The sequence below is a fragment of the Agelaius phoeniceus genome, chromosome 8 (assembly GCF_051311805.1).
Source record: "Agelaius phoeniceus isolate bAgePho1 chromosome 8, bAgePho1.hap1, whole genome shotgun sequence".
Taxonomy (NCBI): Eukaryota; Metazoa; Chordata; class Aves; order Passeriformes; family Icteridae; genus Agelaius; species Agelaius phoeniceus.
Window position 1 is genome coordinate 28,626,718 of NC_135272.1, and position 26,296 is coordinate 28,653,013.

The 26,296-nt window shown below is 57.2% G+C and overlaps 4 protein-coding genes across 5 annotated transcripts; 2 read left to right on the forward strand and 2 right to left on the reverse strand.

Annotated features, from left to right (window-relative positions):
- Positions 1 to 7,534: 7,534 nt before the first annotated feature.
- On the reverse strand, positions 7,535 to 10,863 carry LOC129124069 (selenoprotein Pb-like). The gene is made up of 5 exons (XM_077182452.1): positions 10,709 to 10,863; positions 9,757 to 9,979; positions 9,447 to 9,659; positions 9,175 to 9,310; positions 7,535 to 8,547 (listed from the first exon to the last, which is right to left on the reverse strand). The coding sequence occupies exons 2-5, from the start codon at positions 9,963 to 9,965 to the stop codon at positions 8,302 to 8,304; spliced, it is 804 nt and encodes a 267-aa protein (XP_077038567.1). The 5' UTR covers positions 9,966 to 9,979; positions 10,709 to 10,863; the 3' UTR covers positions 7,535 to 8,301.
- A 1,086-nt stretch (positions 10,864 to 11,949) lies between these two features.
- On the forward strand, positions 11,950 to 15,011 carry HPDL (4-hydroxyphenylpyruvate dioxygenase like). Its single transcript, XM_054638683.2, has 2 exons — positions 11,950 to 12,193; positions 13,320 to 15,011. Exons 1-2 carry the CDS (start codon positions 12,049 to 12,051, stop codon positions 14,513 to 14,515), a joined length of 1,341 nt encoding a protein of 446 aa, XP_054494658.2. The 5' UTR covers positions 11,950 to 12,048; the 3' UTR covers positions 14,516 to 15,011.
- Positions 15,012 to 15,543: 532 nt separating this feature from the next.
- Positions 15,544 to 20,585, reverse strand: MUTYH (mutY DNA glycosylase). 2 transcript variants are annotated; one of them, XM_077182453.1, is made up of 15 exons: positions 20,467 to 20,585; positions 20,140 to 20,273; positions 19,345 to 19,384; positions 18,988 to 19,061; positions 18,812 to 18,853; positions 18,644 to 18,715; positions 18,327 to 18,440; positions 17,970 to 18,067; positions 17,572 to 17,716; positions 17,411 to 17,486; positions 17,151 to 17,336; positions 16,819 to 16,964; positions 16,464 to 16,616; positions 16,315 to 16,365; positions 15,544 to 16,094 (listed from the first exon to the last, which is right to left on the reverse strand). In XM_077182453.1, exons 1-15 carry the CDS (start codon positions 20,582 to 20,584, stop codon positions 15,990 to 15,992), a joined length of 1,554 nt encoding a protein of 517 aa, XP_077038568.1. In that variant the 5' UTR covers position 20,585; the 3' UTR covers positions 15,544 to 15,989. The 2 variants fall into 2 exon arrangements, with proteins under 2 accessions (XP_077038568.1, XP_077038569.1); XM_077182454.1 differs by having other exon boundaries at positions 20,387 to 20,474.
- A 446-nt stretch (positions 20,586 to 21,031) lies between these two features.
- Positions 21,032 to 25,752, forward strand: TOE1 (target of EGR1, exonuclease). The gene is made up of 7 exons (XM_054637971.2): positions 21,032 to 21,187; positions 21,270 to 21,310; positions 21,421 to 21,517; positions 21,675 to 21,833; positions 22,107 to 22,366; positions 23,657 to 23,831; positions 24,823 to 25,752. The coding sequence occupies exons 1-7, from the start codon at positions 21,074 to 21,076 to the stop codon at positions 25,600 to 25,602; spliced, it is 1,626 nt and encodes a 541-aa protein (XP_054493946.2). The 5' UTR covers positions 21,032 to 21,073; the 3' UTR covers positions 25,603 to 25,752.
- The last annotated feature ends 544 nt before the right edge of the window (positions 25,753 to 26,296 follow it).

The following is a 26,296-nucleotide window of genomic DNA, read 5'->3' on the forward strand; positions in this document are numbered from 1 at the left end:
GTGCTCTCAGGTGGGATTACATTAAAGGGACATATGAATATATTCAGCACATACTGCCTGAGTCGGCATCCCAAAATCCAGGGAGCTGACTCCTCACCGGCCTCTGCTTTCAGCCAAGGGTGATGGCAGCGCCCCTGGGACCAGCACAGCGTGGGGCTGATGGGGGGAGGGCTGTGGCAACTGAAGTCCACTTCTCTGGGCCTCTACAGCCTGCCATCACTTTGCTGCTGCGTCCAGCAGGACACCATTCCAAGATTTTCGCCAGAAATACATTCCTGGTTTTGTGTCCTGTCTAAATTTAAGTGACAAACCTCTGAGGAAGAGCAGAGCTCACAGCTCTCCGAGTTCAGTTTTCTTGCTATTATTCTCAGTGCTTTGAGAATCCAAGACCAATTCCTTCCTATCTGCAGTTCAGTCACATCTAAACCATTACCGGTTACTCCCTTGTTGCAGAGATCTCCTATTTATTCTTACTGACAGAGCAAGAGTACATTTCCTGGAATAACAGGGCGATGCAATTAGGGAACAGGAAATAATTATGCGCCTTTGCTCTGCCACGAGATACCTCCAAGCCCAAGGTCTCCTCTGCAGGACACGGAGGGAAGGAATCAGGTCTCAGGCAGGTGGTGAGAGCAGGCAGAGCTACTGCAATGAGAAATCTCCATTTTAGAGAGTAAGCCACAAGCTAATCGATGAGGGTCAGGAAGAGGTTTTCCTTGAAGGCTGAGGTGTTCCTTGCTGCTGTTGGTCTTGTTCAAAGTAATGAGCGCTAGCAGTGGCAGGGACTGGCCTGGGGCAGCAGCTGCACACAGATTTGTTTACGCACAGATTTTCCCCAGGAATCACATCCCCATTTCTTTAACCCTGAAGGCCATTTTGCTCTCTTGAAGAGTTTGCTGCAACAGGAAGCACTTGCCACAGAAGCATGGCATTTTGTCCATCACCTCTGCTTACTGTTGTGGTGACAGGTCCTGGGGCGATAAAGAAGGGCTTTGTCCACCTCTGCCCCTCCCTGGCTGCACAGAGGGACCTCACAGGGCCATCCCAAAGCACCCTCCTGGCCCAAGGTGGAGCACACCTTCCTGGCAGAGAACAGTCTGGCCATCTCAAGCTTTTTCTGCTGCTGAAAGCTGTGGGCTCTGGTGTCACAGAATTTCTGCTGGTACCTGTGTCTCCCTGCAGCTGCCAGGGCTGCTCGGGCAGAGGGTGAGGCTGCATGAGAGCTGGGATGTGGCACCCCAGCTTGTCTGGTCCCTCGGTCACCAGCCGCTGCAGAGCTCACCTAGTGACAACCTTGAGTGTCCTTACTTACGTCGTCCCCAGACAGTGCCAATAAAAGGAGTTTAGACTTCAGACCAAGCAGGGATGTTATTCATTACCAATAAGCTGACTTTTCATTGCATAAAACATATAATCCAGACTCAAATCAAAGCAAGGTTGGTGCAGTGGCTGGCCAGCCTGTCTCTGGGGGGTTAGCATGTTATTTCAAAGAAAAACCAATCTATTTTTCCTCTCTCTCTTCATTCAGAACATTTGTTGCTCCCCATTCCTCCCCATATTTCCCTGTGCCTTTCATCACTGCCTTGATTTTGCAAGGGGGAGAGCTCTCCTCCTCCCAGGGAACATGGACAAACCTCTTCTCCCTGGGGAAGGATGCAAAATGTCAGCCTCCAGCCCAGCCCCTGATGCTGCTCATTCAGAGCCTGGAACCAGGTACATCAATAATTCACTGCACGCTTTCCTGAGCCCAGCCATTTGCTGAGCCACTGGCAGCCCTGGTTCCCCTCCTGTTTTCAGGACTGTTTGGTCAGGCTCTGCCTGTGCTGCAACCCACCAACTCCAGCCCTTCTGGCCTCATCACGGGTGTTATCCATCAAGTGCTGATTTCTCCTGCTGGCTCCAGGATGTATTTTATTTTGAGTCCCTGGCTAGAAAATTGACTGACCAAGGGGCTGGACCCCCAAGGGCCCTAGACCACAGTCAGGCAGCAATGCAATGCAATGCAATATCTTCAGAAATTTTTTGGGTGCCAGCTCAATCAGAAGTCCAGCTTTAAGGTGAAGGTGCTGTGGAGTAAGAAAACCGCTTTCATCTTCCTAGAAACTAAATTCAAGGACTATAAAAAGGAGAAAGGACAAGGCTGATGAGGAGATGCCTCTGTGGGCTTCCCAGCAGCTGTGCTTTGTTTTATGGCAGTCAAGGTTAGTGGTGGCTGGTGCCACATCTCAGCCCAAGGGGATGTCACCGCCTTGGCTGCTCCCACCTGCACACCTCCATGTAGCTGCTCTCCTCTCTCCCCATCATGCCCAAACTCCATCCTCAGCTGAAAGACTGCCTTTCTCTGGGCATCCTCCCCTCTCCTGGATGCTCCCATGCTGCTTTGACATTGCTGTGACTCCCACCAGTCAATGTTGTGTTCTCACTAACACGAGTGACACTGCAAAGCCTTTAGAGATGACAGCAGGGCTTTGCAAGGCCCAGGGAGCACCAGGGAAGTCCTGTGGTGACAGATGAAGGTACACAAGGGCAGAAGAAGCTTTATGGGCAATTAATGATGGGAAAGGAACAGGATAGAGTGCAGGCAGACACCAAGCTCCTGCTCCAGCCATCCAGAGGATTTGCTGCTCCGAAGCAGCCAAAGGCAGGCTTATCAGCAGCCCTGCTACAGCCCCCGTTGTACAGTGCTCACTGGAAGTGAGGCTGTTTCTGCCTTTCCTATGTTGCTGATGCTGTTCAGAGCAGAGGCAGAAGGGAAAGGATACAGGGAGTAACTGCAGTTCCTCTGCCTTAATGCATTTGAGAGCAGAGGAATCTATTGGCCAGGACAATTATCCCTTAGCACCCCCATGGATCCAATGTCCAGGACGAGACAGAGAGCATTGTCTTATGAAATATTTGGCTTTGCAAGCAAGAGGAGGGACACCTTGATTTGGTTGCCCATGGAGTTTAGCACCATTTTTAGATTTTCCAGTGCCTAGTAAGGTCTCCAACAAAGCACAGACTGGAGTTGGAGCTTTTTGCTGTCAAACTGTTCAAATCCCCTGTGGATTCTCCACTGATTCATTAGCGCTGAATTATTGCTGTGCTCCTCTTCCAGCAGGGACTCTAATAAAGTGGCTTTTTGCTAGCCAGCCAGTTATTTTATGAAACTTTCCAGAACTGACAAGCTCAAAGACCTCCTTCAGGTGTGACTGCAATTGTCTGTGTACTCAAAAGAGAAATGCAAGGACTAAAAGTACCATCTCTCCTCTCCAAGCACAGGCTGAATTCCAAGATCAGGACTGGGATGGCTGTTCTAACCCTCATGTCAATCCAGGAACAGCTCTACTTGCCTGTGTGTCCCTGTGGTTGCTCAGGCTGGGATGATGCAGACTCAGACACCCCCTTGTACCCAGACAGAAATTTCTGGTTGTGAGAAACTGTTGTTCCCTTTCCCTCACACATGATGTTACATCCCTGGCTTGCCAGGGCTGCCTTCCCCCAGCCCCTGTAAGATTAGCAACATGCTGAGCTTCTGTCTTGCCACGAAGATTTCAGCACCCTTCCAGCAAATGCATTTGCTGTGTAGACAGCAATTAAGCACAGAGCAGCTGCTGGGTGAAGACCTTGGCTTCCAGGAGGAACAGCCACCTCTCCAGCATGGAGTCTACAAGCACAGGATGCTCCAGAAAGTTACTCAGGCCCGCACTGGAGAGATGTCCACCCCAGCCAGGCTGGCTGTCTCAGGGCTGAGCTCAGCAGAAAACAACCCTCTTGGGCCACCACCTCCCCCATTCAGCCACTGAAGTTCTTTCCCCTTCATTAGGGATGCTAAAATAAATGGGGGATCATTTTTTCAGGCTACAAGAGTATGAATAAATGATGGGAAAAACAAGGGGTAAACAATGCTTCTGTTAGCCTTTAGTATGGGGTCTGCCCTGGCTTTGGAACACAAGTGGATCACAGGGTCCAGGCGGGAAGTTGGAGTCAGGCATTTTGGCAGCTTTACAAAGCTGTGGTTCCTCAGGTGCAGTGAGTGCCATCATTGTCACATCTGCCATCATCCCAGGCTGCTCTCAGCAGTGGGATTTGGGAGCCCAGCATCACGGCTAACCTGTTTCCAGGAGCAGCTTGTGGAGAGACACACGGCAAATCACCCCTCACACGGCAGAAAAGGATTATCTTGCTGTCTGCTTTCCTGGCAGGAGGGCAGAGGGGACCCTGAATCTCAGCAAAGTTCCTACAAACACAAGGACCAGGGCAAGATCCAGTCTCAGTCCTGGGCACCTGCCTGCAAATCCACGCATGAGCTGGCCTGGTGAGATGTGTCTCTCCCAGAGTGTGGGTTGGGCTTTTTCTGCTCACACTGGGCTCTTTCAACCTCCTGATCTAAGCTGTAAGTAACAGAACAAGACTGTGCTGGGCAGACAAAGAGAGGAGGTGATGCCACAGAAAGCCATGCAGGGGTGAGAGCCTTGGTATCCTATGGGGCTGGGGCTCCAGCTCTGCATCCCCCAAATCACTCTGGACCCACCAGGAGGGAGGGAGAGAGCTGGGATGTGTCCCTTGTAGGTCAACAAATGGCCATGGAGTGACTTGAAGGCCTTTGGAGGAAGGAGAGAGGTTACAGGAGGAAACAACAGGAGAGGCAAACCTGTTGTATGCAGCTTTGCTCAGAAGCACCTCCACCCTCTGTCCCTGGGGACTGCTTTGGGATGACTCTGCTCTCCCTCTGCCAGCAGACAGAAGATGGGGCATGCCAAGCAACTGGGCTTTGAAAACCAGGGATTGGACTCTGTCCTGCCCAGCCTGGTCCCATGGTTGATGCTGAAGAAGGAGATGGGAATGAATGTGGCCAAAATCTGACTCACTTCTGCAGCCCCTGCATCACTTCCATCAACCCCCCTGCACTGGTGGCCATGCAGGGACCACAAGTCCCTGCTGCTGGCTCATCCCTGCTGCTGTTTCTCTGCTCTGTCCCATCTCCTTGGGCAACGCTACACCAAAATGAATCTGGGCCTCTTCATCAGGGTCATCAGCAAGCGGGCCAAAGCCACGGATGACCTCTCCAGGTCCCATTCCCCAGCTCCTAACCCACAATGGAGATAGATGGCTGCCACCCCCAGGCAGCAGCAGCCACCCTGACCCCAGAAAAGCCAGAGGGGCCCGGCTGGGCTGGACTTGGGGGACAAAAATGCAGCCGCCTGCATTTATTTTGCCTAACAACAGTGATCCCTCTGTATATTTTCATTCTGTTTTCCTAGGCTCAGCTGCCTCCTCAATGAAATGTTTCCAAAGCAGCCTGGCTTGGCAGCACGCCAGCCCCGGCTGCCAGATGAATGGGCGGAGGAGGAGGGACCCATTCCTCTTCTTGACACAGCATCGCTGCACAAGAGGCCTCTGTTGACATTAGGACTGGCTGTTCCTCCTTTCCCGAGAGGATCTGCCCAGCCCTCGGCAGGAGCAGCACACAGGGCCAAGGCTTCATGTGACATGAAACTGACATCTGTCCCCCTCCAGGGTGGTGGCACAGCCATGGTCCATGGTGTGCACCAGTGGTGGTGCACCCTCCTCCAGGGTGGTGGCACAGCCACAGCTAACAGGGTACCAAGGACTGCTAGAACCTGAGTCAGCCCTTGTTTCTGGCCCTTGACCCCCCAGCTGAGCCAGCCCCCCAACAGGTGAGGATTCCTTGGAGCTCTCTGACTCTATTTACACCATCACTCTCCAAGACATTGGTGATGTACAGAGCCTGTTTCCTCACCCAAAACCCCTCTCCACCTCACCCAGAGCAAAGCTCTCCCTCAGCACTGCAGGAGTACAGACACTGACACAGGATTTGCAGAGCTCCAGGTTTCTGGCATCTTTCAGGGGTGAATCCTGTCATAGGGGCCCCAAGTGTGGCACACCAAACCCTTTAGGTTTTTGGACAGTAATATATGGAATAGGATCAGTTTCACCCTAAAGCCTTGCCCCTACTCAGTCATGTAGGACTTCATCCAAACAATGTGGCAGCTCTTTCCCACACCTCAATGTCTCTACCCAGAGCAAAACGCCCACCCAAGCTTTCAGGGCCAGAAATTTGTCTGCTGGGAGGTAACCAAGTGGTAGCTGTTGCAGTGGACTACACACCCAGCACCAGATGGGATCCTCCTCTCTGCCATGGCTAATTGCAGCACTGGTCATCAGTGAGGGAATGCAAATCCATGTATGCACCACTCACCTCCTTGGCAGGGACACCTTTAGGAGCTGCACAAGGAAAGGATGTGGAATTTAATACAAGTGCTGATAATGCATCAGAAGGCAGAAGAAAGAGATTAAAGTAATCAGCATCCTTCCAATCTGCACTTCTTTCCCTGATTGGCTCCTCTGGCATCTTCTGCTGGTGGCCAGCACCCAGCTGAGGCAAGCCAAGGACCAGGGGCTGGATAAGAGCAGCACCCAACAGCAGGCCACAGGAACACAGTCTGCTCCTAGCAGCTGTGGCAGGGAGACCGCCCTGCCTGGATGTGGTGGAAAAGAGGCCAACCATGCATCGATAAGATGAATTAGTTGTCTCAGCAGCACCAGCAAAATGAGCGAGAGGAGCCGAGCCCGCGAGGCCCGGCCTGCTTTGTTTCAATTACAGCAGCTGCCAGAAGAAAAAGATAACCTCAATATTGATGGCAGGAGCAGCAGACAGAGGTGCCCTTGCAGGCTACTGGGAGCAGGTAGAGGAGGAAGGGGGAGGAGAGATGGAGGAGGGGGAGCAGGGTCTCAGCCAGCACACCGTGGGAGAGCCTGGCTGGTAAGAAAGACACATCTGATCCCATTGCTCTCACTCCTGTGAGGAACAGCTCCTTTTCACTCTGGTTCTTGTCCCAGTCACTGTGCAGAGCATCCTCCAGCAGAGACAGGGTGCAGAAACCCAGCATTGGGACACAGCACCATGAAAACACTGAGCAGAAAATCATCTCTCTGCTCCCCACTCAGGCTGCAGGGCCTGGAGAGGCATTGAGTAGGGCTGTGTGGGATGATGGATGGAGCTGGAGTAAAGGGCAGAGACAGGCCTGGGGCACCACAAGCTGCAGACAGGCATGACTGCCTGCCAGGGGCACAGCACCCACCTGCCTGAGGGCTGGGGAGCCCCATGATGTGCCTGCAATGGGGACTGCTCTGGGTGCTGAGGACAAGATGCCCATGGTGACTTTGGAGTACATGTGGGAACCAGCAGCAGCCTGGGGCAGGGACCCCAACATCACACCTACAAGCCAGATATGGAGGTGCTGAGCCAAACACCCTCCAAGCAGTGCAGTGTTAATGTCCTGGACTCCCATCCTGGGAGGCAGCCAGAAGATAGGAAGAGATGGGGTCTTCTCTTGAAGAAGACTTCTCTTCAGTCTTTACCCCTAACCCCTTTACCTCCAGCTCCTGCTCAGGGGATGTAAACCATCCCTGGCTGCTGCATCTTGGGCTCTACATCCAGCCCTGTGTCCCTCCCTGTGCCCAGGGCACAGACCGGCGCTGACACCTCCCCCTTCCCCCCGGGGCCACCAGAGGCCAAACTGAGCAGTGGTCACTTCACAGAGGTTTTATTCGCACTCCGGATATCCACGCTGCCCTCCCACCTCGCTTACCCGCAGGGAAGACCTCAGGATCCCCACCCTGTCCTCCCCGAGCTGCGCCCATTGGATCCAGCCCCTGGGTCTCCAAGAGGGGACAAGGCCACCATCTTGCGGCCACCCAGCACCACTGCACATACCCGTGCGCACGGTCTGGGGGCGCCCAGGGCGGCACAGCCAGGGGGGACAGGCTTCGGACCGTGGGGACCCGCGACATCCCACCGCTCCTCGTGCCCTCAGTCCCCTGGGACCATGTTCCGGGGCACACGCTGTCCCTCCCCTCGCTCCCTGGCCAGGAAACCCAGGGATTCCAGCACACCCAGGAGGGTCTGGATGGGCAGAGGATGCCAGCAGTGCTCCTCCCACCCCAGCCCTGGCCCCTCCGCCCTGCCCTGCTGCTCCGTGCAGTGTCAGCCAGCAGTGACCAGGGACCTCCCGGTTTGCACAGCGGGCTTCATTGAGCACAGAAAGGCAGGCAGTGGCAGATGAAGGCTCAGAACCGAGCCCTGGGGCTGAAAATGCAGCACTGAGCAGGGTCCAAGGGGAATTTCCATCCCTATCACAGTGTAGGAGGGCAACCCACATGGGGTTTGCTGGAGGGAGTTGTTATTAAACCAGCACTGCTGGTGACCAGCAGCCCAAAGCAAGTCCTTCCATGCCTCTGTGAAGTGAGATGTGGTGTCTGCACACTACTGGGTTCTGCAAGGCTGCCCAGCCTGGTTTAATGCTCATCCTCCTCCTTCTGCTTCTTCTCCTTGTGATGGAGCTGGCCATGGTCTCCGTGGTGGTGGTGAGCATGGGTAGCAGGTTTGTGGTCCTCGCTTGGGTTTGTGTCTCTCTCGCTGTTGACCTCGTGATGGTGGTGAGGATGGAGAGGCTTGTGCTGGTGGACAGGAGTCTCTGACTCCATCCCCTCATGTTCAGGAAGGGAGCTTGGGGTTGCAGGGCCCTCCATGGTGCTGTTAGCCTGAGGAAAGTAACACAAGGGCTGGTGTGGTATGGGAAGGCCCACAGAGCCCTGCAGAAAGCCTGGGAGCACAGCTGTGAACTGGGAAGAAGGCAGGCCAGCATTCATCAAACACAAAACTGTGGGTCAGAGCAAATACTCTCCAGCCCTGTCCCAGGGCACAGGGACAGGAGAGGCTGGAGCACACAGGGCACAAGCCTCTACACTTGTGTCCCTTGGCTCAAGCTGTCTGTGGTTCAGAACAGGAATTTGCATTCAGTATTTCTGGATGTTCTTTTCTCCTGGGAAGTGACTAATCGCCTGCCAAGCTCAGAGCTACAGCCTTTTCTTTGCTCTGAGCTTGCCACCTCTGCATCCACTGCCTGCCCTTTCTTATATGGGAACAGTCCTAGTTAGCATTCCCAGACATGGGATATGACCCCTTTAGTCAATTTCTTTTCAACTGGAAAGCTCTGACCTATTTAAGTGCCCTTATTCCAGACCTTCCATCACCTTCCCTCTCAAACACATCTGAGGGCAGGTGACAACCCAGAGCCCATCCCCTACACGGAGATAAGATTGTTCTTGCTGATGTGCAGTGCCAAGGACAGCAGGGATCCCGGCTCCAGCGAGCATTCCAGCTCTTACCTCCTGGGTGGTGTTGGGGTAGAGGGAGCAGTTGCCACAGAAGTCCTTGATGTAGCTGGAGCGGATGGCTGCTTCCACATAGGGGAAGTGGAGGAAGCTGAAGGGCAGCTGGATGTGGAAAGCCAGGCGGCCACACCTGAGGGGAGAAGTCACGGCCTGGCTCAAGACGGGGGCTGGAATCCCCCCAGCCCAGCCACGAGAGGGGATTTTGGAAACCCATGAAATGCTCTGTAAAGCCCAGTAAAGCCTCAGGCGAATCGAGGGACGCTCACCGGTCATAAACAAGGAAGTCGTCCTTGTCACCCCCCAGGACCTGCCAGACGTCGGGGTCCTCCTGCTCGGGCTGGAGGACGGGGACGCCGGGCGGGGCATGGCGCTGCAGCTCCGGCAGCATGGCGCGGGACAGCGGCGCCTTCTCGTTGACGATCATGTAGCGAACCTCGGCCGTGCCCTGCCGGGCCAGCCGCTCCCGCAGGCCCCCGAGGCTGCGGCAGGGAGGCGCTGGGAGGGGCTGCCGGGCAGGGGCCGCCCTACGGCCCCGAGGTGCCGGGGATTGCTGCGGGGAGGGGGAGCGGGGCTCACCTGTGGGCCTGCCTCAGGCAGAACTGTCAGCTGGCCTTCAGCAGGGCCACCACCGTCACCTGCCCTGCCGCCCCCTCCATGGGGCTCGAGCCATTGATGGTCCACGCCGGTGCCTCCTGGCAGATCCGGCTGCTGTTGGCCGTCTCCTCGGAGGCCGAGGCCAGCCCCAGCCCCAGCCAGGTGGCCAGGGCCAGCACCAGCAGCCCCATCCTGGACCCTGGCCCTGGCAGGGGCACACAGGGTGTTACCCTCCTCCCAGATCCACTGCAACCCCAAAATACCTCCCTGCACCCAGCTCCAGGGCAGACAAGAGCTGTGGGCAGTGTTAGTCTGATCCTGGCACTGCGAGCCAGGACCCCCATCCCCGGGGACAAGGAAAGGTGGATGAGGCGGGGAATTGGGGTCCTTGCTACTGTCTTTTGTGGGCACCCAGTGCCACAGCATCCTGTTCTCCCCTGGCAGGGAACACCCACTCCACATCTCAAGAGATGAAAGTGCTTCTCCTCCTCCCACAGGCCTTCTCCATTTCTTTGATCCCACAAAACAAACCCAGCCCCAGAGACAGGTCTGTCTTTGCCCCAGAAGGGAGCAGGGACACAGCCCTCATCATCTCAGCTGCCAGTGAGCAGTCACTGGAACAGAGATGGTTTCACCTTCAGGTCACCTTGAGAGTCCTTGGTACCCCACAAAGTGCTTTGGGGGTACACAGAGCCTTTAAAGCCCTTGAGTCTCCCAAAATCTGCCTGAAGCCCCGTCCTCCAACAGCTCCCTAACTCTGCCCACCCCAGCATATTCCCCATCCCTCTAATATCCAGCACACTTAATGGGCAAGGGGGAGGATATGGGTCTGGAGGGGATGGTCCGGGGAGGGAGCTGGGAGATGCAGGATCTGGTCAGGGTGGATGAGCTCCCACTCCCCAGCCCTCTCCCCGCGAGAACGAGCCCTCGATACCGCGCTTCTCCTCGCTGCCGTCCTCCCTCGCTCCCGGCCCCAGCAGCTTTCAGCAACTTCCAGCTGGCCCCGGTCCCCCTTTTATCTCCTGACCACTCTCCCCGCCCAGGAGGGAGGAGAAGAGCCTGGCTGGAGCGGGGACTGCGTCCCGGCCACCACCGCCTGCCTCGAGGGGACAGCGACAAGGCAGGCACTGTCCCCGTCGGTGCCATGTGGCCTCGGGGTGCTGCTGCCACAGCCCAGCCCAAGCCGTGCCGGAGCAAAGCGGTGCCTGGTGCCGGGCTGACGCCAGAGGTGGCAGGCGGTGCTGCAGGGAAGAGAGGGACACCGCCGCTCCAAACCTCGCAGGAACAGGAGGGCTGGGGACCTTGCCAAGGACACTGCTTACACCGAAGGGTTGCACCACTGTGGGGTGACCTCCAACAGTGCCATCCCTGCACGAGGTGCCACAGGAGCCACCAGTGCCGTCTCTGCTTCCCTGCAGACAAAAAGATGGTGCCTCCCATACACAGAGGGGTGCTGGAGCTCCCTGCCCTGTCGGGTGTCACCTCAAAAGCCGGGCTGGTCTGTTGTGCCGTTCTCAGGCCAAACTTGGCCCCACGGCAACTCCCCAGTGTCCAGTTCCGTGCCTCCTGTCCGGCCCCACACTGATGGGGCTGTGGTAGTATCGGTGTTTCCTTGGGAAATCACAGCGATACTGGATTCCACCCCCCAACCAAACAAGAGGAGCTCACCACTCTGGCAGCACAAGGACATCTCTGCAAATATTTGAGCAGTTTATTGTACCTGGGATCTGTACAAAAACATGATAAGGCAGGGAAGGGCAAGCAGCCACAGTCACAGCGAGGGCAGAACATGATCCCAGGCACACATAGAGTGGGGATTCGTCTGAAAACAGCAGGGGGAGAGGGGATCGCTGCTGAGGGGCTTGAGGGGCCTAGCAGTGTCTGCAAGGATGTGGGGCCGTGGGTTGGACTGGTGAGCAGTCCCTGTGACTGACACCAGACTTTCTGCAGAGCTGTCACCCCCCACCCGCACGCTGTTCCCCTCAAGTCCCCACCGGGTACCCCGGACACCGTGAAGCGCCCAGCACTGAGCAGGGACACGTTTCCCCAGTTCATGTCCTGGGACTCGGGCTGGCAGGGAATGACCCTGCACAGACACGAGCTGTGCCCCAGGGAGCCTAGGCCACCGCCTGGCAGGCACTTCCCTCCTCCCCTCAGCTCATCCCGAGTCGCGGTGCCTGCGGTTTTCAGCCTGGGCGGCTTTTGGCCCGCAAACCGCGGCCCCCGCAGCGGGCAGCGCGTTCTTCCTGTGCCGGCCCCATCCCTGCCCCGGCGATGGCCCCGCTCCCCCGCCGGGAGCGCTCCCGCGGCCGCTCCGCAGCCCGGGCAGGGCCGGGCCTGGTGCATGCCGGGGCGGAGCGAACTGAACCGCCCCCGCTGGCACTGCCCGCCGTCCCCTTCGCCCGCAGCCTTGACCTCGGTGAGCCACAGCCCGAGGGCGAGCGGGCCCATGGGCACGGGGGTGGCGGGGCGGGCGCGGGGAGCGGGGCCGGCGGGAGCGGAGCGGGCCCGAGCCGGTGCCGCGGCGCGCAGCGGGAAGCGGGGCCGGAGGGAAGGAGCGCCGGCCCCTGCCCATGTGCTCGCCGGGTCCACGCGGTCCCTCCGCCCTGGGCTGGTGGGAAGGAGCGCTGAGAGCTCGGTGCACACAGCCCCTTCAGGCGGGCAGGGAAAAGGGAATATCTGAGCAGGTGTGTGCCGCCAGCCCACTGCACACCTGTGAGGACTGGCCAGAGCGGCTTGTGCATGCTATGGGATCAGGAAATCTCAGTGGGTGCTCTGGAGAGGTGATTCTGATTAGAGTTTTGGGCAGATCTGTTTTCCCCCTTGAGCATCACAGATATTTGGATGAGTGGGGAGGAAGGTCACTTTCCCGAAGTGTTCTTCTTCTGTGCTGCTAGGGCATTGTCATGGTTTCTGGGCTGTAGCAGAGAGCATGGTGGCTCCACGCTGTCCTTGTTGGGGAGGGGAAGGGCACATCAGCCTATCATGACCCCACTGCCCCCCTCCACTGGTGGGACACACCTGACAGGCACTGGGGCAGCACAGGAGCGTTTTAGCTGTAACCAGTGTGTTGCTCCATGTTTACCAGTCCATGTTCCTGGTACAGGACATTCCCACCATAACCCTTGTCCCCATAATCTTGCTTACACATGCAGCACACCTCCTCCACTGGGAATCCCCACTGACCTCCCTGCAGCACTCCCAAAGGACACGTGGCTCCAGAGGGGACCCGCAGGGCTGCATCCAGGGCTTGGGGCTTTCCTGCTCTGGGACCTCAAGCATGGGGCAGGGCAGCAGAGTGGAAGGCTGGCAGGAGGGCTTGGCATCCTTGGGCTGCTCTTTGTAGCTGGTCCCAAAGGTGGGTGCCCTTTCACAGTGCAAGCTGGCTCCTGAGACCCACTTATTTAAAATCACACATCTAAAAGGTGCGAGTTTACACCCATATGCATGTGTGATTGCAAACACAGGTGGGCTCCGTGCAAGGTGGGGGAACAGCTTTTCCCCAAGGCCAGCAGCCCCTCTGACCCCCTGCATCCTCCCCACAGCCTGCCCAGCCATGGCAGCCTCGCTGAGCCGCCCCTGCTTCATCTCCCTGCACCTGCCCTACAGGCAAGGCTGGGGCCAGCACCTGGCCAACACCTTTCGCTTCCAGCCAGTGGCCGTGCGGGAGACGCCGCGTGTCCGGCAGCTGGCCCTGCGACGGGAATCTGCCATCTTCCTCGTCAACGAGCGCCTGGCACCTGCACGGGAAGTCACCTCATCCCGTGACTTTCTCTATGATGTAGATCCCCAGTCCACCCTAGGCACGGCCTCCAACGTCTGCTTCGAGGTGGATGATGTGCCGGGGCTCTGCAAGCGGCTGCAGAGCCAGGGATGCTCCTTGCTGGTGCCCCCCACTGAGCTGAGTGATGAGGGTGGTTCTGTCACCTACAGCGTGGTGAGCTCTGTGGTGGGCAACATCAGCCACACCCTTTTGGACCGATCCTCTTACCGAGGACTCTTCCTGCCGGGCTTCCAGCCCATCCAAGGAGCCCCCTCAGCCACAGGGGACGAGATCAGGATCACTCACTTTGACCACATCACATATGTCTGCCCCCGGGGCGGGGCCCGGGCGGCTCTGGACTGGTACCAGCGCTGCTTCGGCTTCCACCGCTTCCTGCTGAACCCCCAGGAAAGGCCGGCTGAAGGGTACGTGCTGGGGGGGCAGGGGGTGGGCATGCTGCTCCTTGCACTGCAGAGCGCCCAGGGCACCCCAGCCCACGGCTGCAAGCTGGTCTTTGCTGAGTCCCTCTCCCAGAACGGCACCAACCAGGTTGACACATTCCTGGAGCAGCACGGCGGGGCTGGGATCCAGCACGTTGGCCTCTGCACCACTGACATTGTCAGCACGACCAGGGCTCTGCAGCAGCAGGGAGCACGGTTCTTCACACCCCCCCCCACGTATTACAGCCAGGGGGGCAAAGCAGAGGAGATCCGAAGAGCTGGGCAGGACCCTCACATGCTGGCAGAGCTTGGCATCCTCCTGGACACCACAGTGCCTGGGGACAAGGGCCAGCTGGGCATTGATGCCACAAAGAGCCCCTCTCGGGAATATTTGATGCAGATCTTCACCCATCCCATCTTCTCGGAGGAGACCTTTTTCCTGGAGCTCATTGACCGTCGAGGAGCACCCGGCTTTGGGGAGGGAAATATCCGGGCGCTGTGGAAAGCTGTGCAGCTCTACATGGACCAGCAGCAGTAGTGCAACGCTGCAGTCCTCCTCCCTCAGCTCCCCAGCTTCTCCAGTCCAACCCCGGGGCAACGACCATAGAGATCCCATCCCTGGCATGGCCCAGGTGAGCAGGGACCAAGGGATGGCTCCAGATCAATCCAGAGCCAACCCAGCTCCAGTGGGAGCAAGATGCTCAGGGCTGAGTCCAGTGGGGGTGTGAGCATGCCCCAGGATGGCTGGGATTTCTCCCCTGCCCTGGGTTCCCAGTGATTTATCAACCACATGTAAAGAACTTTCTGCCTTAGTTTCAGCCTAATTTACTGAGACTTGAGCCTGGAACATGGCCAAGAGCATGCTGGCACAGAAACACTCCAGACACAGAGAGAAGAGGGGCTGCCTGAAGGGAGTGGATAATCCAGAGGCCCTGGATTATGATCACTTAGTGGCAGTTACCACCCACAGCATGACCAGCCCTGTGGGGTGAGTGGTGGCCTCTTCCTCCTCTCAGTTAAAGAATTAACTTACAGGCACTGCTTTGGGTTTTTAATCCTCCTATTTAAGATGTGCTGAGTGCCAGGTGAGGATGAAATGGCCATTTCCATCAGTCAAAGTGGGCGTATCACTAAAATTGAGATCACTGCCCCTAGCACCCCACCAGGACTGTCCCCTATCCCTGCCAGCCCCCAGCATTGGGCATTTGCAAGGGTGCACCACACTCAACATGAACAGCGCTGAGCAGCCCAATGAAAAACTATAAAAGGAGAATGAAACCCTACAAAAAACACTGGGGGCAGTTGTTCAGCCCCAGGGAGGAGCAGCCCACAGGCAGGAGCTGCACAGCCCTTGGGGGCCAACGTCTGCCCTTGCAGGAGGGGTGCTCTGGGTGCTTTATTTGGGGGCACCAGCAGTTAATGCTCAGCCTAGGGACTCTTGGGTGTATTAATGAAGAAATCCCTGCTCTTCCCAGCTCAGATCTAAGGATCCTGTTGGCTATCTTCACATTCCATCACAGGCTGCCCAACACCCCCAGCTTAGCACAGTGCAACAGAGACAGTCACTTAAAAAACCCACACACTTGAGATTTATTTTCAGGTACAGTAAAAACAAGGGAGGGTACAGCAGCATCCCCAGTCACTGACAGGGGCATGAGATGCAGGCAGGGGACAGGGCTGCAGGAGCCATGTGGCCACAACCTTCCCACTGCTGGAGAGGAAGTGCTGCTGCCCTGAGTCCACAGTGCCAAAGTGGTGGCAGTACAGGGCAAAATAGCCCAGGAGGGCTCCAGCCAAGGAGGGAGGGCAGGTCTGGCTCCAGGATTAATCCAGGACCAGTGGCCACATCCAGGCACAATGCCCACGGGGGAGGCAAGGGAAAGGAAGAGTGAGAGACCATTGTAGAGCCATGTCCTGGGCTTGCTACGGCACAGGGCCAGCGCTGCCACGCCCTGGGCAGGACTGACCCCAGCGAGGGGCTCTGGGCTCTCACACGAGGAAGGCTGGTGCCCTCACGGGGCCGTCGGTGCCCGGAGAAAGGCACGGAGGGAGAGCTGTGTCCCAGGGCGGGGGCTGCCTGCTCCCGGTGCCTCGGCCCCGCGCTTCCGCTTGGAGCCCTGCAGGAGACACAGCAGGGCTCAACCAGACCCCAAGGGCCCCCACGGGCTCCGGGGATCCCTCTGGGGACAGGACACCCGGGGACAGTGCCAGTCAGGGGATGGCCACAGGCTGGGGATGCTCCTTGGCCTCAGCCCAAACTCCAGGGTGCCTTCAGCACAGCACACCAGAGGCTGTCCCAGAGCACTGGGGCCCCAGGCACCCTGGAGCACTGCTCACCTTGACAGGCCTGCTCTCCTTCCTGCGCTGCTTCTCGTGAGCTTTCAGCACCTGAGGGAAGAACAAGAGAGCCCAGAGAAGTTGAGGGGATAGCAGGGTTTTTCCCAGATAACTGAGGGAAGGGAGGAAAGGCCCAAGTGCCCCCATACCTTCTTCATGGCTGTGGACACGGCTGAGGCATGGAACTCATCCTCTGTCACCCAGCGGGATGGGGACAAGGCAGGGTCCAGGGTGACATCCCCATCTAGGTGCAGGGAGTAGACTACATAAGTCTGGTGGATGTGGGAGAAGATGTGGATGACCTGTGAGGGGATGGAAGGACACATGAGACAGGCAGCTGGCAGGCAATGGGGGATGCAAAGTGCACTGAGCCTGCCAGGGTCCTGAGCAGTGGGGCAGAGCTTGGGAGGGGTGACAGCGGGGAAGGGACACCTTTCTCCTGTGTGCTACATCCCCATGGCTGAGCACAGGGGACTCACTGCATCCCTCCACCTCCAGGCTCACCTCTCCAATAAACTGCAGGCCTTTTGCTGCCATGGGCCGCCCCATCCAGGCCTGGAGGTGATCAGCCAGCTCCTCCCTCTCCTTCTCCTCCTGCAGATCTTGAGCCAGTGGGACACTTGGGAACTCCCAGAGTCCAGCCAGGAGACCTGGGAAGGAGGCATGACAGAAACGTGAGGCAGCAAGGGACACATCCAGGGACACTGAGCCTCATCACAGCCCCAAAGGGCTCCTTTCCCTACCCCAGCAACCAAGGCCTCTCCCTCTATCCCTCATGCAGGTGGGGAGGGGCAGTGTGGTGCCTTCATCCCCCCCCCCCTTCCCAGCCCAATTACCTGAGCTGGGTCTCTGCACAATGAGGTATTCTGGGGCCCCGTGGCAGCCCCTCCTCTCCAGCACACACGTGGCTGTTCGCATCGCCCGCGGCGGCTTCTTCGCTGCTTTCCGGGGAAAGTTGGTCACCCCCAGGCTGCTGTCCCATGGCTCTGTGGCTGGGGGGCACAGGGGACAGTCCCCAACACCTGCAAACACCAGTGTAACAGCTGCTGCAGGGCTCAGACCTGGAGCTTCAACAGCCATCTCCCCACATGCTTACCACAGTCTTCAACATCAGGCACTGGGGGGGCTTTTCCAAACAGCTTCTGAGAGGCGAAGGCCAGCTCCTTCTCCACCTGCAAGGGCAAACAGAAGTGAGGACAGGCTCGGCCACCAGCCTACATTGTCCCAGGCATGGCAAACCCTCGGGGCCACACTTACTCTGCGCCATGCTTGGCAGTGCTGCTTCACCGGGCACTCCCCACACAGTGGGGACTTGGGCACACACACAGTTGCTCCCAGCTCCATCAAGGCTTGGTTAAAATCCCCTGGGCGACTCCTGTCCACCAGGACATTGGCCATGTCCCTGGAGAAAGGGCAGTAAGAGGCATGGGGATCTCTGAGAAGAGCATGCCAGGACTTTTGCCTGCCTCCTGCCTGTTGGAGGGAAGCTCCCAGGTAGGCACAGGCAGCACAGCTCCTTTCACCACTGCTCCGAGCAGCACCAACTACCCAAGAGTTTCCATACTCCACACCTGCCTCCCTTCACAGGCTCAGCTCCCCAAGGCTCCTGCCTTTAGCCACACTCAGCACAGCTCCAGGACAGAGCACTCCCTTACCAGAGCCAGTCGACGACAGCTGGGCTGCTGGAGTCGGCACCGACGCATCGCAGGCGGCACAAGACCCGGATCACGTTCCCATCCACAACTCCCGTAGCCTGGCACCAGGAGCTGGCATTACCATGCTGGGATGCGCTCCAGACAAAGAAGGGAGCTGGGATGCTCCCAGGATGGAGAGGGACACACAGGAGGCCAACCCACAGGTCAAGCTGGGTGGGGGCTTTGATGCACCCCAAAGTGGGGGGAGAGCCAAGCACAACCCTGGGGATCCCTTGGCTTGTGAGACCCAGCAGCAGGAGCTGTCAGGAGTGGGGCTGGGCAGCAAGGGGAAAGGTGCCCACTGTCAGCAGCTCTCACCTGTCCGTACGAGATGGACGCGATGGCTCCCGCCGTGTATCGGCCCACCCCCGGCAGCAGCTTCTGCAGCTCCTCAGCTGTCCTGGGCATCTGACCAGCCAGCTCGGACACCACCTGGCAGGGAAGGGGCCAAGCTCAGGGAAGCAGCTGGGGTGGATGTGTGCAAGGAACCCATTTTGCCCATGGGAAGATGGGATCCCAGCCTCTGCAGCCTTGTGCCAGCAGCACAGCCCCAGCGAGGCAGGGCAGACATGAGCCAGCACCAGCCCTGCAGCCAACAGGGCTTTAGAAATGCCCCTTCCCCCCCACTCCAGCACCTTCCTTGCTGCTTCCTGCAGACGCTTCCCTCTGGAGTAGTAGCCAAGCCCAGCCCACAGCTCGTTCACCTCCTGCTCAGAGAGACACAGCAGGGTGTTAATGGAGAGTGTTGATGTTAATCTTTCTGCCACAGGGCAGGGAGAGCACCGAATCCCAGCGATCCTCACCTCCAGGGACGCCTGAGCCAGAGCCTGCAGTGTTGGCCACTTCTGTGGGACAGAGGAAAAGGGACAAGTCAGGGACAAGCAGAGTTCTGCCACTGGGGATCTGCCACAGGCAGGGGGCAGCTGCTCCCTCCAAAAGGGACAGGCTGTGGGCACAGGACTGTGTAAGGAGCAGTCACCTGCATCCAGCGGGTGTAGTAGTCGATCACCGTAGCCACCTGTGTCTGCTGGAGCATGATCTCAGACACCCACACTGCAGGGAGCAGGGCAGGGCTCACAGCACAGGCACCAACGCCACCCACACCTCGTGCTGTGGCCACGTTATCACTGGCTACAAACCCTGCACAGCATCCGGCTCATGGGACACCCTCCCACCCCTCACCTTCCCCACAGGGGCTCCCCCAGGCCCAAGGTGGGTTCTCCAAACCCCCAGTGCCTTGCAAGGGGGATCAATAGCTCTGGTGTCCACATCAGGCAGTTTGTTCCAAGGATGGCACACGAAGCCACACCTCACAGAGCCAGCCCCTGCTCCTCACCTGCATATCCCCGTCTGTCAGCATCCGGCTCCGCCGCTGCCTGCAAGGGAAAAAAGATGAAGTGTGAGGAAGAAGGTGACACAGACCCCACTGCAGAGGGGACCTGCGTGTAAAATACAACAATCCATGGTGTGTTTGGAACACTGCAATGGAATCTGAAAGTAAAAAAAAAATCTCCCCCAAGCACTCAGAAGTTCTGAGTTTGGGTTAATCAAGTGACAGCTAAAGCAACTTCTTGCTGATGAAATCCCACATGGAGAGTTACCTAGGAGGCTAAAAATCCCATACCTGAGCCTGCCTGCATAGGAAGCAATTAGAGGCAGATGTAAATCCCACAGAGGGGCTGTGCAGTTCCCACCATTCAGACGTTGCTGTAAAGCTGATGCCCACCCTCAGCACCACAATGACTCTCTGAGCACAGAACAGGCAGGAGCTCTAAAAAAACGTCCAGCAGGCTTAAAACAAATGCATGGGAAACCTTCTCCATACAGCACTCTCTGCTTCAGGGTATCATAAAGGCAGGAACAAAACAGGATTAAAACACAGCTAGACTAACCTCGCCAGAGATAAGTACTCGTCTTGAAGGTTACATATGAGAAGCGTGCCCTGCTTTTACTCTTCATACCTAGGGACTGGTTCCAGACCACCCACCACAACACAGCCAGGACCAGCTGGGAGCACTTCCATGCGGGTGGGGATGCACGACATAAGGAAAAACACCACGGTCACATCAGCCAGGCTCCCTTAAGGCAGAGTAAGTAGTTCCCCACCCCTGCTTCCGATGTCTCCCCTTACCAGCGCCCTCCAGGGAAGGTCCCGCTTGCATCGATCGTACCAGGCGAGCAGATTCCGGCGCAGGGCCTCGACCTCAGCCGGGTCGCTGAAGAGATGCCGGGCGGGCGGCGGAGCGGGCGCTGCAGCCGGGGCCCCTGCCAGGAGAGCGGCGCGGGGTCAGCGCACGGCGGGAGACGGCGAAGGGCTGCGGGGCTCAACCGCAGCAGAGGCGGGAGCCCGACCGAGCCGCTGCCGGGTGGACCCGCACCGAGTACCGGGCTTTACGCGGACCCAGCAAGCACCGGAGAGAATACCCCACGCTCCCCCAGCCCTCCCGCTGCCGGGCACCTCCGCGGGGCGATGCGCGCCCCCTGCTCCGCCCGCGGGGCGGGGCCGCGCTCCCGCCGCTCCGCCGGAGCGCCCCAGCCGCCGCCACCGCCGCCGCCCGGCCCCGCGCGGGGCTCATGGCGTAGCCGCTCCCGCCGCCGCGCGCGCTTTCCCGGGAAAATCTGTCCCGCCCCACCATCGCGCGGCGGCCAATCAGAGCGGGGGGTCCCGCCCACCGCTGCATGCCAGCCAATCGAAGGGAAGCGCGCGGGGGCGGGATCGTACCCGCCCTCCCCCGGAACGCAGGCGTGAGGGGCGGGGCCTCCTGGCGCGCTGGAGCCAATCAGCAAGCCGGGAGCAAAAGGGGCCCGCCCCTGCTCCCGCCGGTCCGAGCGTCTGCTCGGGAAGGACCCAAAGGAGCTGTTCAAGCTAAACGCCTGTTGACTTAATTCCAAATTTCGGTTGGAAACGGATTTTGAGAACGGTAAAAAACCCCACCGGGGCCGGCAGAAGCTGGGCCGGCCGCGAGGGCGGGCGGCGCTGGGCGCGGAGCGGGCAAGGCGTGCGGGGCCCGCGGCGGGCAGGCGCTGGGCAGGCGGGGCGGCGGAGGCCCCGTGCGGGCGCGGCCATGGCGGGCCCGGCGCGGGTGCCGGTGGTGGACGTGCAGAGCGACAACCTGGCGGAGCTGTGGCCGTCCATGGTGCTGGCGCTGCGCTCCGCCACCTTCGTGGCCGTGGACACGGTGAGCCCGGGTGGGGGCGGCGGCGGCGGGGAGGGGCGCGGCCGGTCCCGCGGAGCCACTGACAGTGTCTGTCTCTCCGCAGGAGCTCAGCGGCCTCGGCGCCAGGAAGTTGCTGCTGAGCCCGTGAGTGCCCGGTGGGGCGGGGGGTGCGTTTCTCGGTACCGGCTGCGCGGTGCCCTCTCCCCGGAGTACCGGCAGGCCGGAGCCTTCATGGCCCGTTCTCCCGTCACCAGGTGCATCGAGGAGCGCTACAAGGCCGTCTGCAGCGCCGCCAGGACGCGCTCTGTCCTGTCCCTCGGCGTCGCCTGTTTCAAGCAGCTCCCGGAGAAGGTGCGTGCGCGAACCGTGGGGCGGCCGTTTTGTCTTGGTCGGTCCCGGGAGACGGGGACGCGCTGGGAGATTGAATTGCCCCGTGGAAGTCCACCGGCTTTTTTGGCAGCTCCCCCTGACAGGTGTCCCTGGGTTCTTTGCTCCTCTCCTTGCACAGTCCGAGAACACGTACCTGTGCCAGATCTACAACCTCACGCTGCTCTGCACCGAGGATTATGTGGTCGAGCCCCAGTCAGTGCAGTTCCTGGTGCAGCACGGCTTCGACTTCAACAAGCAGTATTCCCAGGGGATCCCTTACCACAAGGGCAACGACAAGGTACAAACTTACTCCCTCTCAGACACCTCAGCCTGCTCTGCTCCACGTTTCTGGGAGTGTGCTGGCTTCCCCTGCTCCTGCGTGAGGGTGGGCACACCCTGGGCTCCTGCCTGCCGCATTGTCCCTTTCACCTCCCTGCCGCTTTAAATGCACTCATTGCAGTTGCTTTTCCAAACATTTGTGCCTCTGTTCAGAGTCAGTCACAGCTCCTGCCACAGGCTCTGAGGGCTCTCCAGAGTGCCCAGGCTCACTGACTGATCCTCCCTTGTGCAGGGCAACGAGAGCCAGAGCCTGAGCGTTCGGACGCTGTTCCTGGAGCTCATCCGAGCCAAGAAGCCGCTCATCCTCCATAACGGCCTGATCGACCTGGTGTTCCTGTACCAGTGCTTCTACGCCCACCTCCCGGAGAGCCTGGGCACCTTCACCGCCGACCTCTCCGAGATGTTCCCGGCGGGAATATACGATACCAAGTACGCCTCGGAGTTTGAGACTCGCTTTGTAGCCTCCTACTTGGAGTACGCCTACAAGAAGTGGTGAGCAGCACACTGGTACTCAGAGCTTACAGAGTCAACTTGTGTTTGTTTTTCCAGCAAGGGGCTGTGTCCTTTCACTGTCCCACTGACTGAAGGTGCTTTTCAGGTGACTCTGCCCTATGCTTTTTCTGTTTCTAGAATGGGTTTGTTTTTCAATAGGCCTTACCTGTTTGGTGGGCAGCAGCTGAAAGAGAACTTCAGAACTGGTGTCAGTAGAAGACTGACCACAGTGGCCTGATCTGAGATCTAATTTTGTCACTGCCTGGCTCTGGTCCAGCAGTGCCACAGGGTCATGGCAGGACATCACACAGAAAAGAAACCAGGGCTGTCCTGCAGGTCTCCTGATTATAATTCTACTTTGTGGGGGACACTGCAGTTAAAGGATGGATGCTCCCTGCACTCCTTGACACTGACCAGCTCTGTCACATATCCTGCACACAACATGCCCATGGCCCACTCTGACTCCCATCACTTCTTTCCAAGCAAGGGTTGTGCTCTTGTTCAGGACACACATCTGTGCTTTGCAGTCTGGCCCCACATTCTGCAGGCCCCACACAATCTAAACAAGCTCCTGGCCCCTGATAAAGCCCCTGGGATCTCTATAAAGTTCAAGTCATGCTCTGTTTTGAGGAGAAATGGTACTTTTTGTGACTGTTTTATCTCAGGAAATGCCAGTTTGACAGGTCTGAAAACATTCAAGATGGCTGTTCTCAAAACATGAGAGTGCTTTGTTTTGACAAGATAAAAATAACTTTCTAAGCTGACGTCTTAAATGTTTTAAGCCCAGTTCTTGTTAGGTAGAGCCTTCCAAAGGTTTTGACCTTTTAACCAGCTGTTGGAACAAAACAGAGATCAGATTTTTTTCATTAAATGAAAACCCTTTCCTTGTTGCCTGCATTGCCCAGGTTCAACCTGCCTGGGTGGTGACTGCTGGACAGTCTGCACAGTACCTCATTTTGGGGCATCTTTTCCTTGTCCATTACCACTATGAAGACAAACACATATCTTAGTGCCCTTTATAGTTAAAAAAACAAACTGCATCCCCTTCTCCTGTAACTTCAACAGAGATGCTGCTTTCCCTTCCTCTATGTCAGCATAAGAAAAAAACCCTTTGAATCAGCATAGAAACAACTACTTACTAAAGCTGCTTTCCTGGAATTGAATTCCTTTCCATCATCTGGGGCTGGAGCTCAGGAGCAGGAAAGTCACGGAGTTGAGAGTTGGTGGAGGGCAGTGTTTGCTCCGGCCCTGGTCCCGTCCCACAGTAACTGTGTGCTCCTCTTGTTGCAGCAAGCGAGAGAACCGCAAGCTGCGGGAGTCGAGCGGGCAGCACCTCACGGTGGAGTTCTGCAATTACCCCGCCGACATGTCCCGCTACATCGACTACCGCTACTGCTCTCTGGAGGAAGACAGCCACAGCAGTGCTGCAGGGGGCAACAAGGTGCCTGTCTGTGAGAAGTTTTCAGTAAGTAACACAAATCCCCACTCCTTCCTGACTCCATGGAAAGGGGCACACATGGCCTGAGCCAGAAGTTGTAGGAAAGCATCTGGCAACTCCCCCTCACCTGCTTCAGAGTACAAGGAACATTTTCAGGCTTCAGGTGGCTTCATGGCAGACAGGGCAATAGTGTGCTCTGCTTGGAGGTGGGGAATCCTACAGGCTTCATTAGGAAGATTCCAACAGAGTCTATGGCCCTAAACAGTGGGATAGTATGAGTTACAGTATCCCATGCTGTCGTGGGGAGGCTGCAAGTTCTGCCTTAGTTTGGCTTGTCCTACAAGAGAGAAGAGAAGAGAAGTGCCACCTCTACCCTTCCCTTTACCTTCATTAGATATAAAAAATTATTACCTGTTTGCAGCTTCTGGCACTGTAGCACAGGGTGATCCATCCTAGTGCAGCTACAGCAGCAAAGAGCCCATCTGGTCAGATCATAGCTGGCTTCAGGTGCTTCATGGAGAAAAGGAGCTCTCCCACATGTTGTACATTCTGTCACAGAACATAAGTTAGGGAAATCTCTGGAAGTTTCTAAGGACAGAGATTAAAAAACCACTCCAGGTCCCTGTTCCAGTGCTTGACCACTACATGAAAAATGTCTTCTAGTCATAATTTCCCCTGACTGTTGCCAGGTTTCCTCTCCCTGGGCTCTCACAAGAGTGTAGCTCCATCTTGCCCATAACCTCTGCTGTAGGTACCTGCAGACACCAACTAGATATCCCCCTCCCCTTAGCCTTGTCTTCTCCAGGTAGAACAAACACACCTTCCTTGGTCTCTGCCCATTTGCTGTGTGCTGCACCAGTACAGTGTGGCAGCACCTTTCCTGTGTGCTGGACACTGTTCCTGCTCCAGCCTCGCAAGCCCTCAGTGGAAGGGAATAATTAGCTCCACTCCATGTTATGGTGATTGCTGTCTTAACCAGTAGGATGGAGGCTACAGACCCCTCTCTCTTTCTTGCTAGGCCTATGGGTGGTGTCCAAAAGGGGTGAAGTGTCCAGATTCTCATAACATTGACCTCATCATTGACGAGGACGACAAGCTTTGGGAGAAGCGCAAGAAACGGAAGCACAGATGGAAGCATCGGAAGACCGTGAAAGTGCTCGCAACAGCATTCCAGCAGGAAAGCTCAGGGGACAACATGGAGCAAGCTCAGAACGGGGAGGAAGGACCACCACGGAAACAGAGCTGCTATGAGCCTGCAGCTGCCACAGAGCTGGCAGAGATCGCACCCAACGGGGAGGGCAGGCCACTGGAGGAGATCTCCATGGACATGGAAACAGAGGTCAGCTCAGACACCAGCACACAATGGGAAGAGAATCTGGGGGGCACTGAAAGAAATGACCAGGGAGCAGCTGCCCAGAGCCCTTCTGCCAGGGGAAATGCCTCTGACAGTGACCAAGCAGAGAAGAAGTCCAGGGTTGGGTTGTCACCCAGTCACCCAGCCGCCCGTGAGACTGCAGGTGCTGCAGGAAAGGAGAAGGAAGCCCATGGCCCTCCTTCACAGGGGGGCACACACCGAGCTGGCTTTGATGCGTTCATGACTGGCTATATCATGGCTTACGTCTGGATGCTCAAGCAAGGGAAAAACACAGACCCCAGTGCAGGGCCCTGGTTGCCAGACTGCCATAATAAACTGTACCTCAGTGGGAAATCAGTGCCACTGCAAATAGTGAAGAGCTTGTTTTCTAAATCTTCCAAAGCTCACAGCGAGAAGATAAAGTTGGCCTGGGACAGTGCATAGAGCTACACCACTCCTCACTAAACTGTGCTTTTTTTGTCTCCTCCAAGTTTTGGAGTTCTTTCTTCCATCAAGAACTTGCCAAAAAGGGAACAGGTTTCATATTCTTATTTGTGTTTTAACATCTGACCCATTAAATTGCTCTCAGTTGGAGTTGCCCGTGTTCCTTAGTGGCATGCAGGGATGTGAAGGCAGGGATGAGGCTGAAGGGAGGGAAGTGCACCTTTGGTTAGAGCATGCACAGATGAGACCTTTGCCCCTACAGGGGAGAAGGGAAGGAGAAAATTCCTCACACCTGGGAATGTGCTGATTCTAGAGCCAGCTAACTGCATGCAGAACCAAGCCATAGCAGGTCCTCAGACTTGTTCCAGGGGTAGAGGCAGCGGGGCTGAAAGCCAGATATGGGATCCTGAGAAACTGCACAGCTTCCTGTGCTACTGAAGCTAATTAGGGCTAGAACAGAGCAGCCATGGCAAGCACCCTGCAGGCTACTATCAAAAGCCATCTTGTCTGGTAGCTCACAAGATACAGCCAGAGCAGAAAAAAAAAATCCTTGAGTCTCATGGATTCAATAGTGGAACTCTTCAGTGAGATGCAGGAAAGAAATAACATTTACTGAGGATGAGTTTCTCTTGGTATAACTCAGCACTGAGTAATAGCAAATACAATCTCAATCCAGGTATTAATGGCATTTCTA